Consider the following 16762-nt stretch of genomic DNA (forward strand, 5'->3'; position numbering starts at 1 on the left):
ATATATATATATATATATATATATATATATATATATATATATATATATATATATATATATATATATATATATATATTTATTTATATCTTTTAACAGTTTTCTAAACACATGTCAATGTAAAAAGCTCCAGAAACTCACTATCTGGTGTTACTACATAAAGTAAACTCCTCCTTTAGCGCTGAGCTTACATTGCTCCTTGATTAGATCAGAATTTACTCAAAGTTATCTAAGACAAAAGTGAAAAGTCCAGAGTGACTGTGGCAATTTATTGAAGAACATTTTAAATTTCCACCATATACACAAAAGAATGACTTCACCAGGAGAAAATTCAAGTTTCAACGCAGTCATGCCAGGGTGCAGAAATAAATGTGACAGAAAATCCATTAGGTCACCTGATGAGGGCTCTGGGCAAGAGATGACCTCACAATCTGATGGACTTGGGGATAAAGCTGGCAAATGAATGCTTAGGTTCTACAACAAAGTAATAGAGTGGGTGTGCATAGTTATGTAGCCAAGAGAATGCAACTCTGCAATGTTTCATATTTTGCCCTGATTAATTTGTCTTTTGCACTAAACAGGATAAACAGGAGATTCATTTATATGTTTTTCCATTGTTTTCTATTTCTACACCACAAGGTCTTGGTACAGTATCTCACAAAAGTGAGTACACTGCTCTCGCTTTTAAAAATGTTATATATGTTCGTGGGACAACACTGAAGATACTGTACAGCTTGAATGCCCTTCTTCTTCTTCTTCTTCTTCTTCTTCTTCTTCTTCTTCTTCTTCTTCTTCTTCTTCTTCATCTTCTTCTTCTTCTTCTTCTTCTTCTTCTTATTATTATTATTATTATTATTATTATTATTATTATTATTATTATTATTATTATTATTATTATTATTCGAGATACAGCCTTTAATGTGTCTAAATGTTTATAAACAAAAGTACACCACATGTGTCAAAAATATTAAAATTGTGCCCAAAGTTTTCTTGTTTTTTCTTGAATGGCCAGGATGGCCAGATGTAGCTGGCCTTATAATTTTTTGAGCCATATAGTTCAGAAAGCAAAGATGACTCCAACGTTTCTGTAGAAGAAGGGTGTGAGTGAAATGTTGGAGCTGCACATCTATGGCCTCCAAATCACTGACTGAATATGAATATCCATGAATATAATAGTTATTCATCTTTGTTGTGGATTAATTCAAATAATCCAGTCACTTTACAGTAACTGGTTGAAGACCTGCATGTGTTCCAACATATGAATATTCTCCATTCATTTATTGGAGCCTTCCCATTCTTCTTATTTCCAGGTCTTGAGTTTGATTTTTTTTTAGTTCTAATAACTCTATAATCTTGTGCAGTAGAGGGATTATCAGCAACACCGACATCGATGCAACATCACTACACCAAGTGGACTGATGCCTCCAAACCCATTCAGTGGTTTGGAGGTGACAGATGTGCAGCTCCAACCCTTCACTGTTGGACCCTTCTTCCTTAGAAACATTGGCGTCATCTTTGCTTCCTGAGCTATAACGCTTAAAAAAATAGGGTTCCAGTCCTTCAGTCGAACCAGCTCCCTCTTCTTCATCACTGCATGACTTCTTCCTCCAAAACCGCAGATAAATCACGTGTTCTGCCTTAGTTCTTTACAATTCGACTTATCTCGATTACGTCACAAGATGGCACTAAGTTTGACTTAATTACTGCAGAGAAAATCAGTGATGCTGATACTGCATTTATAGTAAAATATATATTTTTTTTTTATTAAAAGCTTTTGTGCACATGGAATGAAAGCACAATAGTTCATCTTTTTAAGTGGTTTCATCATGTCAGTGACACCGTCAAACCACTCTATACCACTCTACAGATTCAGAGTTTATGACTTCTCTTTCACTCCTCTGTGGCGGCAGTACAAAGCTGGTGGATGTCAGAGACTTTGTACTCTGCTCTGTAGATGCTCCATAGGATTTAGCTTTGGAGACCTTCTTGGCCAGACCTCCTTTCCTTTCCTTTCTTTAGCTAGGCAATGGTCACTTCAGGATAGGTTTCCGAAAGGAAGGGAACGTACTCAGCTTCAGCGTGGTATCCTTGATGAAGCTCCCCGCAGCTCATGTAGCCTCAAACCATTGACATTCACACCACCACGCTTGACTGTGTGTATGACACACTCCTCACCTATTTGCCCTTGACACTTTCTGAACCAAATAAGTTTACCTCGGTCTCACCAGACCACAAGACAGGGTTTCAATAATCAATGTTATCTAATGCAAACAGTTTGAGGACTTTATTGTGGATTATTTGTAGTTATGTAAACGTTTAGTTTTTAAGACACTAAATAATAGTACACTTCACTAAATAATAATATTCTCTCAATATCATTATTTAGTGAAGAGAAGTAATTTTGCTAAATCTAACTCACATAAAATAGAAGTTTCACCTGATTTAACTTCAGATAGTCAGACATGTATGTGTCTTCATATTCACTTACTGACTTCTGGTCTCAACTGTATGTCTGTCTTCAAAAGACAACTTTGATATGAGGCTGAGTATTATGCACTCAACTTCTTTGGTCGACCATGGCATAACCTACTTTGAGGGCGACCGGTCTTAACCAACAGGCTGCTGCTCATTTTCAGAGCAATCTTCTTTTAGCTCTTTTAGGCCAAAAGAAGAGGCCATCTTTATGTATGGCAAAAATTATCTCTGTCTCAGATACTCAGGGAACTGTTTGCCACGTGGTGCCATGTTAAACGTCCAGTGACCAGTATGAGAAAGAATCAAAGCAATAACACTAAATTTAACTCACCTGCTGCTCATTCACTCTTGTGACCATGTCACACTAACTAGACATATGACACCTGCGAAGGAAAATTGCTATTTGGGCAGAATCTGGACATTTTCACTAGCGGGTCTGCTCACTTTTGTTGCCAGCAGTTTGGACTTTAATGGCTGTGTGTTCAATTATTTTGAGGGAGCATCAAATTTATATGGTTATACAAGCTGTCTACTGACTTCTTTGCATTGTACTTAAGTGTCATATCTTCAGTGCTGTCCCATGAAAAAATATATTTAAAAAAGACATTAAACAAGTGTGAGGCAAGTATTCACTTTTGTGAGATGCCGTATCTTAGCAGGGGTGTGTAAGCTTTTGAAACCAACTGTGAATGCTGTTAAAAGAAGATTAGGTTGAACTCCTAAATACATCCGTTCTTCTAAATGACATGTCCAGACTACCTTTTGAACGCACTCCGGCACAGAAAACTCACCCTGGACTTAATATTATGTCAATAGCTTGGTGCAACATACACTCAGAGACACACAGATGGCTCGCGAGCCCTCTCAGTTTCAGTTTTCTCAACTGAATTCATACTTGTTCTTATAAATCCTTCACTCCCTTGCTAGAGGAGAAGTTGGGAATTACAATCTACACCATGTTACACATATTGCCCATACCAAACCTTCTGATTTTCTTGTTTTTTTTTTGTTTTTTTTAACCAAAAACAACAACTTGTAGAACCCATGCAGTTGTAATAAATAATCAAATAGATAAAGTAAGCTTGGCGTGAGAAACATGAAATATATGAACTTACCATGCATGTTGTTAATACCATCATGTCTGTTTAGCTCTCCAAAATCTTTCCAGCGAATAAATAACTGATGTAACTTCACAAAACCTTCATTAGACACACGTTACTCAGAGAAACTATAGTTCAACAAACAGACTGACACCTAATATCACCCTAAAAAAGAGGAAGTTACAATTTGCTGGAAGAGACGTGTGCAGCAAACTTTCAAATGCAAAGTCAGTTCTTGCTTTATGCTTCGTTGACATTGCAATTAACCCTTAAGTAGGCCAAGTAAACAGTCAGAAAAGTAAAAAAAAATTATTAAATTCTATATATGTGGTGGTTTGAAAATTTTTCATCATCAGCTAAACAAAATAAAACCTAGCAACAATAAAAAGCAACAATAAAAAAAACCCTTCTGAGACGCTTTCTCTTTTAAATTTAGCCTTCCAGACATGTTCACAGAAGGGGAAAGGAAACCGCAGTTTTAAACTTTAAATGCAAATTACATTAACAGGAAGCTTTGTCTCAGGTTCCCAGGGTGTGAATTGAAATGAATCACAAAGTATTTTTTTTTTTTCATAATTTCTTTGTAGATTCTGTCGCATCCATTTGGTCATAAAAACAGTTTAATTGTAATATTTATTTTTTCGTAGCAGATATTTCAACCCCATTATAGTGTGAGCTCATTCAGAATGGAGGAATATTTAAACACTGCAAATAGTACTGGACATTACATTAAAGGGCATCATGTCAAAACAGAAGAAAAATCTGACTAGCTGCCAAATAAAAAGCAATACTTAACATGGTATTGATGTTTTAGCAAACCTGACAAAATTTACACCTCTGAATTGTTGCATATGATTAACGCTTTCCCCCGCCCCCCACTTTCATACCATGGCATTATTATTGAACAATTTCAGCTAAACATTGCTACACACAAAACTCTAAATGTACTAAGAGTTTATTGAGGGATGTTCTTCATGCTTTGACATGCTTGGGGAGCAGACTAAACATCAGTAGGTGACAACAGGCTAAATAAATTACTCTGAAAGGCTAATAATAATAATGTTGGGGTGGAAGTGACAGATTGAGAGATTAGGATTCAAAATAAGTTAAGGTCAACGTTGGGCAACACCTCCTACTCCATTAGAACACAGTTATCCCACCATAATTTGACACTGTACTATTTTTTTGTAGCTGTAAAACTTGTGTCTTATGTGTATTTTTCTTAACATGTGCTTCTTCAACAAGTTTGAAGTACTGACACAAACCAGTTCTCCCCTTAACTTGATAAAGCTGATCTGAATCTGAACCTAAAATTAGATAGTGTGATGTTCAAAATTTTATAGTTAATTAAATAGTTGCATTTTAACCACGTGTATTATCTTGAGAATTACTCACTGAAGACTAAAGTGAAGCGGGGGGGGGGGACTCAGTTTGACGCAACACCGGAACTGAACGTCACTTCCCCAGTGATCATCTGACGTGTCTAAAACAGTTTTCCTTTCCACCGGTGTTGGGTTTTTTTACGCGTGGTATATTAATCAGACGTTAAACTGTAAGCTCTTAAGATTTGATCGTTTTACTGTAGGCTAACGGGGCTAAATCTTTTATTACAGTATTTCCTTTGTGCTTTTAATACATTGTATGTCTGTGTGCTTCATCAAATCCAGATACGTGGTGACAAGATGTTGGATTTCTTCACCATCTTCAGCAAAGGGGGGATAGTGCTATGGTGTTTTCAGGGAGCCGGGGTTAGTGAGTCTTTCACGGGGCCAGTCAATGCTCTGATCCGCTCAGTGATCCTTCAGGTGAGGATATAAACACAGAGAGGAGAACTTTCTCTGATGTCTCTTTTTATGGCAGTCTGCATTCGGCAGCTAATTCTAAGCTAGTGCTAGCGGTTAGCAACTGCTAGCTGTTAGCATGATTATAGTAAAAACAAACGTAGTTTTCTTTGCAAAAGTGCACTCTTTTGCTTTTTATATTAAAAATTGTCACATTTTCTGCAACACATTCATATTTTTTTCTGGAAACCTTGCTGACCCAACATACGTCTTAAAATCTAGAGCTCACGATTACATGTCAACATTGGTTTTGTTGTTTTAACAGGAGCGTGGTGGGAACAATTCCTTCACTCACGAAGCTTTGAGTCTAAAATACAAACTGGACAATGAGTTTGAGTTGATATTTGTGGTAAGTCTCAAATTGACAACAGTAAGAGCAATATGAAGCACGAAAAAGGCACAATTTAGAGAAGCCTAAACTGTGCCTAGTGCTTTGTATTGCCATACGAGATGTGATTAAATTTGCTTTAACCTTTGTCTTCTTCAAACCAGGTGGGTTTTCAAAAGATCCTCACGCTGACTTATGTGGACAAGTTTATAGATGATGTCCAGCTTCACTTCAGGGATCGTTATAAGAATGAATTGGAGCAAAAGGGAGCTCTGAAGCTTCTCAACAACACCTTTGACTTTGAGGACAGATTCAAAAAACTTCTAAGGTAAGGAAGTAAACTTAACCACTTGGAAGCAATTCATATAGGAGGAGGAGGTGCCTGCATCACATCACATGTGACATCTATCTTTTTATATATTTGTGGCGCTAATGTCAGTTTATTCATCATGTCATGACTCAGTTGCATCGTTTTACACCTGATATTAATACAGTGCCTTTTCAACAACTGACTTTCCTGTACCTTATTTTTATTTTATGTGAAAGACCATCACAAACTAGTACATGGTGTTATGCTGTAGGGATTGAGTGTTCAGGCTGATGTGTAGTGTAAGCTTGTTTATTTTATTTTTTTTTGTGTTTCTCAACATCTGTTGTTTTGCATTTAGCCAAAAAGTTCAACTTTCAGCCGATCTATCCAGAGCACCTTTTTTCCAACTGCAGATGGGATTCCCTCTGCTATTCTTTCAACAATGTCTATCTCGTTGCCACTCTTCTATGAAGAATGAGTTTACGGGGTGCAACACTAATAATTCTGCTGTCAGATTTTTCTACCTGAGCAATGAATTATTGCTTCTTCTCCAAAGTAACAATTGGTTGTCATGGTAGTTTCTGATTCTTGCTTCCTTTGCACAGCCTGTCATTTTTAGGTGGACAGCCCTGAATCGATTGGCTCAAATCTGTATCATACCCTTTTTATTTGTAGGTTATGGGTTGAACAGCGTCCTGTGAGCGTCGCTTAGAGGATTGTTTTGTTCCTTTGTCTGTTTGTTCAGCAATATTCTCTGAGAAACCTTCGAAGGTTTCACAGAACGACCGTATTTGTGCTGATACAGTTGGATGACATTTACAAATTAGACAACTTGATTGCATTGGATTTTATTTAGGGGTATCAGACTAAAAGCAAACACACACCTCACTTTTCTGAATATTTATTTGTAAAATAAAGTCCTATAGATTTCAGACTGTTGAAAGGCAGGTACACAGACTAATTAACTTGACTTTTATAGTTTTGGATTGTTGGAGGGAACCAGAGTAGTAGACGGTGCATGCCGACCCAAGGAGAACTTACTGACTCCATGTAAAAAAAGGCCCTAGCCTTTGCTGCAAGGCAACTGTGGCATCACACACTTTTCCTTCACAATCATCGCTACTTTGTGTTGGTCAGTCACATATAATCCCACAGTTGCATTGTTGTCACATTTCAAAAAGCCAGGTATCGGTACTTTAGCCAGTAACTGTATATTTCTGCTATTTGAATGTGGTGTTTTGCACAAATATTACAGCAGTTTATGCATTAAATGGAGGCAAATTTGTTGTTGCACTGAGCACAGAAAACCATTGAATCTTTTGCTGGAAGTAAACTCAAACAAATGGAGCAGTTTCCAGTGTTTGTGCCTGTTATTTTTCACTGATGTTTCTGAAATGGGCTGATGTCTTGTGACGAGGGTTCCCGTTGTAGCTTTGGTCTAATAGGCAATAGTCTATATCAGTCGTCCCCAACCACCGGGCAGCTGGACGGTACCGGTCAGTGGAGCAATTGGCACCGGGCCGCACTAGAAATACTTTCGTTTTACGTATTATCTGAGTCTGGAGGATCTTTTATTTTGAAAACCCTATAATCGGATTCTCTCGGTTACGTCTTGCGCGCCAACATTGAGCCCACAATGAGTAAGAAACAAATGTCTTTGGAAAGTTTCGTTGGAAAAGGGGAGAAGGACCAGAGACAGGAGAGTGGATTTATCCCGGATCGGTAGGTGACTCCCACGTTCCAAGCCCCGCTCTCATAATATGCACCGGCTCGCTAATGAGGCAATGAAGCTTCAGACTGCTTCGCCATTACAGACCAACCACCCTCTGCATCGGGTGTCATTGTTTCCCAGACAGGACAGTCTCTTTGCAGATAAACAAGCTCAGGGCTCCCATTAATTTGTCGTTGTCGTGAGTTAAAAGTTTCATGACAGTAAATGTTCGTTTTCGTGGCGTATCCAAATCTTATTTTGAAGGGATGTGTAAACGTTACCATAGCGACCAGAGTCAAAGAGCGTTAGGGCAGCGGACGAGAGGAGAGGAGTAGAGCTTGCAAGTGTTAAGTCTGGTTCCCACGGCGTGATTTTAGATTTTGTCTAATTTTAGGATTGTCGGCCGATTTTCAAAACGTCTGTGACCACACGAGCCAATAAAAGTACAACAGGGTCGGTCGAATCGTGTGTCCAGCTTCATTGCAAGAGCAAATCTTGAGCAGGTTGAGTTCTCGCTCCCAATCAGGGAAAACCCACACGCTGCGAGAATATGCCCGATTTTAGATCGGAGCAGTCCCAACGTTCTACCGACTGGACGCGAGCAGTCTTAGCATACCACACACGGCAGGATGATCGGTTACGATTATCGCGAGCGACGTCCTAAGATTGTCGTAAGGGGAAATTCGGGGCAAAAAAAAAAAAAAAAAAAACCGGGGGTTCTGTCGATCTGGCATACCTCGTAAATCCAGCATACCTTGTGGCAATGCGCATGCGCACATCGATGTTAAGTCTTATAAATTCGTCAGACCTGTAGAAGTTTCATTTTGTGTGTTTCATTTCTCAGAAGTTAAATTATGAAAACATTCATGTCGGTACATAAAAAAAAAATCAGACAAGTGGCATTTGAAAGAAAAATAAGAAAAATCTAGTTATTTCCACGCAGCGCCCAGAAAGAGGTGTTGTTCTGCTTGTTGTCCAACAGCTTCGGTTCAGCGTTATTCATGTGCTATTTTTAGGACATATTCCGTGCAGTTTTCTAAAGAGTTATTAAAATATTAAAAAGGTAGAATAGCTATAGGCACAAAATATCCCGCGGGAGACCAAATTTGTAGTCAAACAGTATTTGTAGTAATAGTGACGCTAAACCGGACTAATGTCTTGTTTACAGTTTGGTAACGATACTGGAAACAGCAAAAGTCATTTATGTTAATATGTTTGATTAACATAGCAGCTTAATTAAATAAAATTTACCGTAAACTTCTGAGAAATAAAACACACAAAATGAAACTTCTTCAGGTATGACGGATGTATAAGAAATCTGCTGAGTAAGCAGTATGTGACGTAACATCGGTGTGCGCATGCGCATTGCCACAAGGTATGCTGAATTGACTGGTATGCCAGATTTTCTGAACACCGGCCGCAGAAAAATTGCCAAGTCTTGACCGGTCCGCGGTGATAAAAAGGTTGGGGACCACTGGTCTACATGACAAAACGTTTGCTTTGTCCTTCTACATTCTGATTTCAATTTACTGTTTTATCTAAAGAGAGGCGGAGGAAACCAGTAAAGCTCGAAGCCCCGCCCCCATGCGGTCCTTTAAGGAATCCGAGAAATCCCAAAAAACTGTGAAGTCAATGATTGAGACTAAAGGTGGAGATAAGTCAAAGGAGCAGGGAGGCAAAAAGAATAAAAATACCAAAAAGGAGGGTAAGTGACATTCTGGAATGGCTCATTTTGCATAATGGGAATGTCTCATAGCGTAATTGAATATTATTTTCCAAGCTTCTGCAGTTGAGCCTCCCAAAGGGGATCAAGGTAAGACCCCACCTTCTGGTCAGAAGGATGCTATGAATGGTAACCAAGGCTTAACTCCTGAGGAGATCATGGAAAAGAAGAGGGAGGATTTCTTCCGGAAGCGCATGATGGGACCTGCTGAAAAACCGAGGTGAGGAAGCTGATCATTTTAGATTCCACTTCATCTGCTCCAAACTGCATAGTGCAATACCAAGAGACAGAGTGGCTGTTTGTATTTTAATTGTATTCTTTTCATAATGATGATATTCACTACTCACAGCAAGTCCCCAAAGCCCCCAAAACCAAAGGGGAAAGTGAACCGCGTTTGGGACAACGGAGGCAGCAGCACCAAGAACCTGGACTACAGCAACAAGAATGGAGAGACTTCTCTGGGAGAAGACCAAAAGAACCTGGAAGCACAATTTGACCCAGTAAGTTCACCTTGGCCTGAACCAGTAGAGGTTTGCTTGGTGCAGCATTGTCTGCTCAGACAGACGGTACAATCTAAGATCTGGGATGTCTTTCAGGAAATGCAGGTCAGCTCCATGAAGGGCGACCTGCTTTCTGTGGACTACGAGTCCAGCGAGGAGGGAGAGGTGGAGGAGGAAGAAGAGGAAGTGGTTGTCAGTGAAACAAGCAAGATAAGGTGAAGTGTTTCATTTGTGCACATAATCTGGGCCATTAAAGCTGATTCTGATCCTATGCCTCAACTTTTCATGTCAAACATCAATCTAACAGGTATTAATTTTCCTTTGTTTGTTTTCACCATTCAGTCCCAAAAAGAGTGGTGGTTTTGGGGGGATGTTTGGGATGCTGAAGGGTCTGGTGGGCTCCAAGAGTCTGTCTAGAGAGGACATGGAGCCAGTGCTGGAGAAAATGAGGGACCACCTCATTGGTAGGACTGCATGCCCCTTTCTGTTTGGGGGAGTTACACCAGATGATCTGATGTTTCAGTTTACCATTCATGTTTTTTTTTCTTTGATTCTCTAGCAAAGAACGTTGCAGCTGATATTTCTTCCCAGCTGTGTGAGTCTGTGGCCAAGAAACTGGAGGGCAAAGTCATGGGCACATTCACCAGTAAGTGCATTCACCACACCCGACCCGCACCCACAGCCAGTCCTGATCCCCTGGTGATGCAACTTTTTAAAGAATTACATCTGGTTGCTGTGTTTTCTGAGACATCTCCTGGGAATAGTGGTAGCAATGCATTTCTCTCCCTCAAAAAAAAAATAAAATAAAAATCTTCTACTCTGTTTTGCATTCAGATTTATCTTTTTTGTAGATGCTGAACAAAAGTAGCCCATATGTTGCTTAAGATTTGGCAACAAAAAGCTTGTGCAGGTCATCATCAGCCAGTCTGGGTAAAGTTTGATCTTCAGTCTAGACCCATAAGCTGAAGTTTATTACATAAATCTGTGCAGATTTAGGTAATCCTATAGTATTTAAGAATTGGGTTGCTCATAGTGTCAGCATGTTGATGTAGCTCTGTTGCGTTAGTTTTAATTTGCTTTTGTTATTTTATAGACTTGTGGTTGAGACATTCTGTTTTTGGACAATTATTCCATTTGGCTTTGGATGCTGTGCAGCTGGAAGATTTTTGGTCTTTCTTTTTTTATTTTCTGACAATTTTCATTATGCCCGACCATGGTAACAAAGTGTTGTTGTTGTTGTTTACAACTGGGAGCAGCTCATTTAGTTAGCATCTCAATAGCTCAAATAATACCTGAATTATGACTCTGAATCCCAGAGGGTTTGAAGAGGCTTCATGGGTACAGAGCAAGACCAAAGAGCAGAGCAAGAAAGAGGAAGTTCAAATCATCTCTTCCATCCATCATAACGTGCGATGATCATGACACTTAACATCTTCTTGCTCGGACCGTAGCCAGACAAAGATTTAAGGAGGAGCGGCAAAAGCAAACATGGTGGATTAGCAGTGTTAGTCAACAATGTCATCCTGGAGACGCCACTGTGAAATATCGTCTCTGCTGCCAAGATATTGAGCTGTTGGAATATCCAGACAGTCTTTAGACTGCTATACAGCAACAGTCAGAGACTCCTTTAGGTTCTTTGCAACACTGGAGAGCTTTTCTCCTTTTGGGATAAGTAAAGATCTTTTAATTGACGTGAACTGAATTGCAACAGAAACCATCTTTGGGGTTTTGGCAAAGGCATCTAAGTGATTTATTATGGTGAATAGATACGTAAACAGAAATCTGCTTTAGCTTGTTTATGGTTCATTTGGATACATTTTCCAAAATCTGTCTTGTTGGTGGATCTTTATCTATGAAGTTGAGATTGAAGTTTAATATAATAAGATGAAACCAAAACCCAAAGAAGCAGTTTGTATTAATTCATTATGCTCAGGATTTTACTACCCAGCAAAATGAGGGACATTGAAAGTGTGGTTGAATCATAGTGTCGATAATTTTATCCTATTGATTCTAACAATATCTTTGCAGAGACATTACATTCTCATGGTTTTATAAATGTATTGCTATTCAGCAATATACATTTATGCGTATCTGTTGTTTTTCTGACTGCTAGACTTGAAATGGTTTCTCTCTAAATGGTGCCAAAGAATCTGTTTCCAACAGAAGCTTGTGTGTGTTCATAGCTGTGGCTTCGACGGTGAAGCAGGCCCTGCAGGACTCCCTGGTGCAGATCCTGCAGCCCAAGCGCAGGGTGGACATCCTGAGAGACGTCATGGAGGCTCAGAGCCAGCGCAGGCCGTTTGTCATCACGTTCTGCGGCGTCAACGGCGTTGGCAAGTCCACCAACCTAGCAAAGGTGAGCTAGACGGTCTGTGGTGCCACTGCCTCCTGTTTGCGATTGTTGCTTGCTGATATGTATGGCAGCACTTCAAAACTGTTGTTAAATGTGGCAAAGATTAGTGCAGAATAAAGTGGTGGCACAGAAAGACTATATGCCTTGACATTTATTTCAATACTTTTTATCGTTCACATGTCCCTCCTCCTACCATTTGGACGACACGCACAGTTTTTCCCTCACATATTCTGCTCCACTTTCCCTGTTTTGGTCCAGATCTCCTACTGGCTGATTGAGAATGGTTTCAGTGTGCTGATCGCAGCTTGTGACACGTTTCGTGCGGGCGCAGTGGAGCAGCTTCGTACCCATCAGCGCCGCCTGAACTCTCTTCACCCCCCAGAGAAGCACGGAGGTCGCCCGGTCGTCCAGCTCTATGAGAAGGGCTACGGGAAAGACGCAGCTGGAATCGCAATGGAGGCCATCGCCTACGGTAGGAGAAATTTTTCCTCTTTGGGCCATTTTGAATGCTTTGCGAAATTATTTGCAGACTTTTTTTTTTTTTTTCTTCAGTTTGTCTGGTTGTAATAAGATGATTCGGTGTTTTAGAGATTTTATATGACAGACCTGCTCAGATGAAGCGCATAATTAAGTTCAAGGAAAGCAAGAAAAAATTGCAGTTCCTGTGAAAAAGCATTGTGAACGCTGTAAGCTGAATATTTTTAGTGAAAATTGCAGTAGCATTTGAAGTCGGCTGCAGAAGACTTGCAGAAATCTAAGAAATAGGCAGAACTAGCAGAATAAAGACAAAGCCTGCAAAACTGAGCTTGAGCCATTTTACAAGAAAATAAAAGCAGTCTTTACATGTTCAAAGCAGGGAGAGATTCCTTCACAATATGTGCTGCTTCGTGTTGTGGGTCTGTTGTGCAAAATCCCAATAAAATGCATTAATGTTTGTCTTTGTAGTAAACGCAGACAAGTTCAAGGGGCATAAATAGTTTTACATGGTTGTTCATTGGTTATGAATACGACCTAACTACCGATGTTTGTCTTCTCCCCATCCCTCCCAAGCTCGGAACCAGGCATTTGATGTGGTGCTGGTGGACACTGCTGGGCGAATGCAGGACAACGCCCCTCTAATGACGGCTCTGGCCAAACTTATTGCTGTCAACATGCCTGACTTAGTTCTGTTTGTTGGAGAGGCTCTGGTGGGCAATGAAGCGGTTGACCAGCTGGTAAGACCCCTGATTAAGTTATAAAGTTTGGCTTCTGTATTTTCAGTTGGGGTTTAGATGAATTAATATGAGATGACACTGTTCTGTTTATTATTATGAAGTGATTGATAACAGCTCTGTGAGATTATTCAGAGATGTTTATGTGCATCTTCCACACGATTCTTTGGTTTTAAATGTCTGATGTTTAATGTGGCCACCAGAGGTCAGCATCGCTCTACTTACCTGTTGCTTCATGGAAACTAGTTTTTTGTTGATGCAGATGTGTTGCTTCCTCTTCCTCCACACTGTTTTTTCCTCTATGGCTGAAAAGATGATTTTATGCATCCCCCCCCCCCCCCTCCATCTGTCAGCCTCAGATTTCAGCTGAATATTTCAGTGTTCTCCTGTTTGTGTCCTCAGGTGAAATTTAATCAGGCTCTGGCGGACCACTCCATGTCTGACAAGCCTCGCCTCATTGATGGAATCGTTCTCACTAAGTTTGACACTATTGATGACAAGGTATCTATCCTTTTTTTCTTTTTTCTTTTTTTTTCTCGTTATTTCACACCCCCTTGTGCTGCACTTGAACAGATCTTCCAGTTGATTCCGGTCTTATAAATAATTTGCGTTTGGAAAGCCAATAGTCCCTCATGAGTCTCCTTCCTCCGCCGCAGGTCGGCGCAGCCATCTCCATGACTTACATCACAGGCCAGCCGATTGTGTTCGTGGGCACGGGGCAGACCTACAACGACCTGCGCAGCCTCAACGCCCGCGCCGTAGTCGGCGCCCTGATGAAGGCTTAACAAGCGGCTGCACGCTCTGCTGAATATTCATCGGTTTTCAGAAGAAGCCAGCGGTACCATTTGCGACGCTGCCATGAGATGTTCAAGCCCACCCTTTCATGCTCGTGTCCTGCCCACCCAACCTTGCATTAAATAAACTCGAGCGACGGACAGATGGTGCACTTCAAGAGAAAGTTTTATCCAGTGGAGCCTTCCTTTTGAATGGTTATTTATTTTTTTGGGCCAAAATAGTGTATTTCAGATCAACTAACATGGCATTTTAACTGGACCTTGGTCGGATCACCGGTTTGCTGGTTCACACAGCAGAACTTCTGTATTTTGTCCCTCAGTTTATCTCCACTTTATGGAAATTGGGTTTCCTGTTCCCAAGGAAAGCTCAGCAACCGTAGTGCCTCTCTCTTTGGATATCTTGGTTAATACATTACAAGGATGATTACCTACCAGCTGGAGTTAAAATCAGCATTTATGCAGGTTAACAGGCAAACTAAACTGCTTAAAATAAGCTAAGTAAACTATGGATTGAGAAATCTTAATTGTGATTCTCTATAAATCAGAACAGTACATCTAAATCATAAATTAACAACCATGCTGTCTTTGTTTCATTTGGATGTTTTGTAATTAAAACCATCTTTTAGAGATTTTTACATCCCCCAAATTCACAATTTACTTTGTACAGGAAGAGTATTTATAGCCATTTAACTTTTTCACATCGTCACCTTAAAACCGCAAACCTCAATATATTTTACTCAGATTTTATGTGATAGAGGAATTCAGGATTATGAAGTAAAAGAAAAATTACGTAGGTCTTCAAAATTATTATAAACATTGAGAAAACTGCACTTAAGTAAAACTAGCCTTACCATAATTACAGATTCAGAGCTTGAATCTGAAAAAAGATTCAAGATTTAATATTTTTGGTATCAAATCTTGATACCAAATGTTAATGTAGATCAGGACTCCCACCAGCTTCACTGTCCCTGCTGAAGTAAAGCTTCTGCCCAGCATGATGCTGCCATCACCATGTTTTACTGTGAAGATGGCGTGTTCAGCATGATGTACAGTGTTAGTTTCTGCCACACAGGTTTTTGTATGTAGGTCTCGTCTGAGAAGAGCGCCAAAAACTGTCATGTTTACACATTCTCCCACCATTTCCCTTAAACTTAAACATGCTGACTGCACCATGACATGAAAATCTGATAAAATACACTGACGTCTGTGGTAATGTGACGCGATGAATTTGTTCTTGTCTGTCAGTCAAGAACAGACAAGAACTGTTGTGAGACAGCTTAGTCTCAAAACAGCTTTGAGACTAAGCTGTTTTCTATCAGAGTTATGGTACCCATTTATTTTATTTTCCCTTCATTTTTCAGAGTAAATCTAAGTTTTAAAGATCTTTAGACCATCCTTTTAAGGTGTGGTAGTGCAATACGAGAAAATCAAGGGTCATACTGGCATTTTGAACTAATTTATGATTGTAAACATTTCTTAATAAAGCTGCTATATGCTTAGTTGGTCTGGAGAATGGAGCTTTCTCTTGTTACTTTTACAAAATGAAAGTAAGTGTTACAAATGAGAAGAGTGGGATACCAAAAGCTTTATTTTTAAAATAGTTCTTATAAATACTACACCAGAAACGCATGCGGGTTTTAAAAATACATAAAAACAGCTTACAAACAACACTTGTTTAAGAGCGAAGGGGTCGTTGTGAGAAAACTCCTGACCTTTTTTTTATGCAACACAGACTCATTTACTTGTCATATTTCTGGAGTCATATTTCTGGAGAAATGATACTCCATCCGTCCCTTTCCTTAATTATTCTGGTAACTGGGTTCAGGGTGACGTATTGAATCCATCGACGCAGGGCTTGTTTTCAGTCAGGAGCGCATGTTGTGCCTTGGAGCGAATACCGGGAAGGTACTTCCAAGGTGATGCATTTTTTTTTTTAATGCACATTTAATTTGCAGAGCTATGAGCTTTGTCAAATCTGAGGTGAGGACATACCAGTCTGTCCTCTGAGTACAGTTGCACGCTAAACGCACCAGCATTTAGTTTCTCCCAAACACCAGGATTTCTACGCCGTTTAAATGTTGGGAAATGGGGTTTGAGGTTTTTGGTTTTGGCATTGACAGATTTATCTCAACTCATTTTAAAATGAAATAAAACGAGCATTGGGGAAATACTGACGGCTTTCAGCTCACCCAACAATCATCTAGTAAAGTATTAGACCAGATAGCACTTGGTGAACTAGATCCAGCGCAAGCTGTAAAAGAAACGGATTACAAAAGTCTGCTGAAAGAAAAAAAAAAAAAAAAATATATATATATATATAAATTTATATATTTATTTTAAAAAATTAAAAAAATAAAATATTTTTTCACAGCTGACATTTTCCATGCATTAAGGAAATGAGTTTTGGGTCAAGTTTAAG

The 16762-nt window shown here is 39.6% G+C and overlaps 2 protein-coding genes across 3 annotated transcripts in view; one reads left to right on the top strand and one right to left on the bottom strand.

Moving 5' to 3' along the window:
- tirap (toll-interleukin 1 receptor (TIR) domain containing adaptor protein) overlaps nt 1–3750 on the bottom strand; it is a 9500-nt gene extending 5750 nt beyond the window's left edge. The window contains exon 1 of the mRNA XM_015048300.1: nt 3588–3750. Coding sequence (XP_014903786.1) covers nt 3588–3594 — 7 coding nt within the window. The 5' untranslated portion in view covers nt 3595–3750. The remainder of the gene's footprint in view (nt 1–3587) is intronic.
- A 1258-nt stretch (nt 3751–5008) lies between these two features.
- On the top strand, nt 5009–15229 carry srpra (SRP receptor subunit alpha). 2 transcript variants are annotated; one of them, XM_015048325.1, is made up of 15 exons: nt 5009–5124; nt 5240–5377; nt 5679–5762; nt 5906–6069; nt 9307–9467; nt 9543–9705; nt 9835–9985; nt 10082–10200; nt 10328–10449; nt 10545–10631; nt 12169–12341; nt 12597–12810; nt 13389–13552; nt 13952–14050; nt 14206–15229. In XM_015048325.1, exons 2-15 carry the CDS (start codon nt 5255–5257, stop codon nt 14332–14334), a joined length of 1953 nt encoding a protein of 650 aa, XP_014903811.1. In that variant the 5' UTR covers nt 5009–5124; nt 5240–5254; the 3' UTR covers nt 14335–15229. The 2 variants fall into 2 exon arrangements, with proteins under 2 accessions (XP_014903811.1, XP_014903812.1); XM_015048326.1 differs by having other exon boundaries at nt 9552–9705.
- The last annotated feature ends 1533 nt before the right edge of the window (nt 15230–16762 follow it).

Source organism: Poecilia latipinna, unplaced genomic scaffold, assembly GCF_001443285.1.
Source record: "Poecilia latipinna isolate Pla-1442-1.1 unplaced genomic scaffold, P_latipinna-1.0 Scaffold874, whole genome shotgun sequence".
NCBI classification, from domain to species: Eukaryota; Metazoa; Chordata; class Actinopteri; order Cyprinodontiformes; family Poeciliidae; genus Poecilia; species Poecilia latipinna.

Bases quoted from the DNA above. Each gene is read 5' to 3' on its own strand.
- srpra (XM_015048325.1), top strand. From the start codon at position 5,255: ATGTTGGATTTCTTCACCATCTTCAGCAAAGGGGGGATAGTGCTATGG. The intron at 6,070-9,306 runs GTAAGGAAGTAA...TTTTATCTAAAG, and splicing joins AGATTCAAAAAACTTCTAAG to AGAGGCGGAGGAAACCAGTA. The intron at 12,811-13,388 runs GTAGGAGAAATT...ATCCCTCCCAAG, and splicing joins AATGGAGGCCATCGCCTACG to CTCGGAACCAGGCATTTGAT.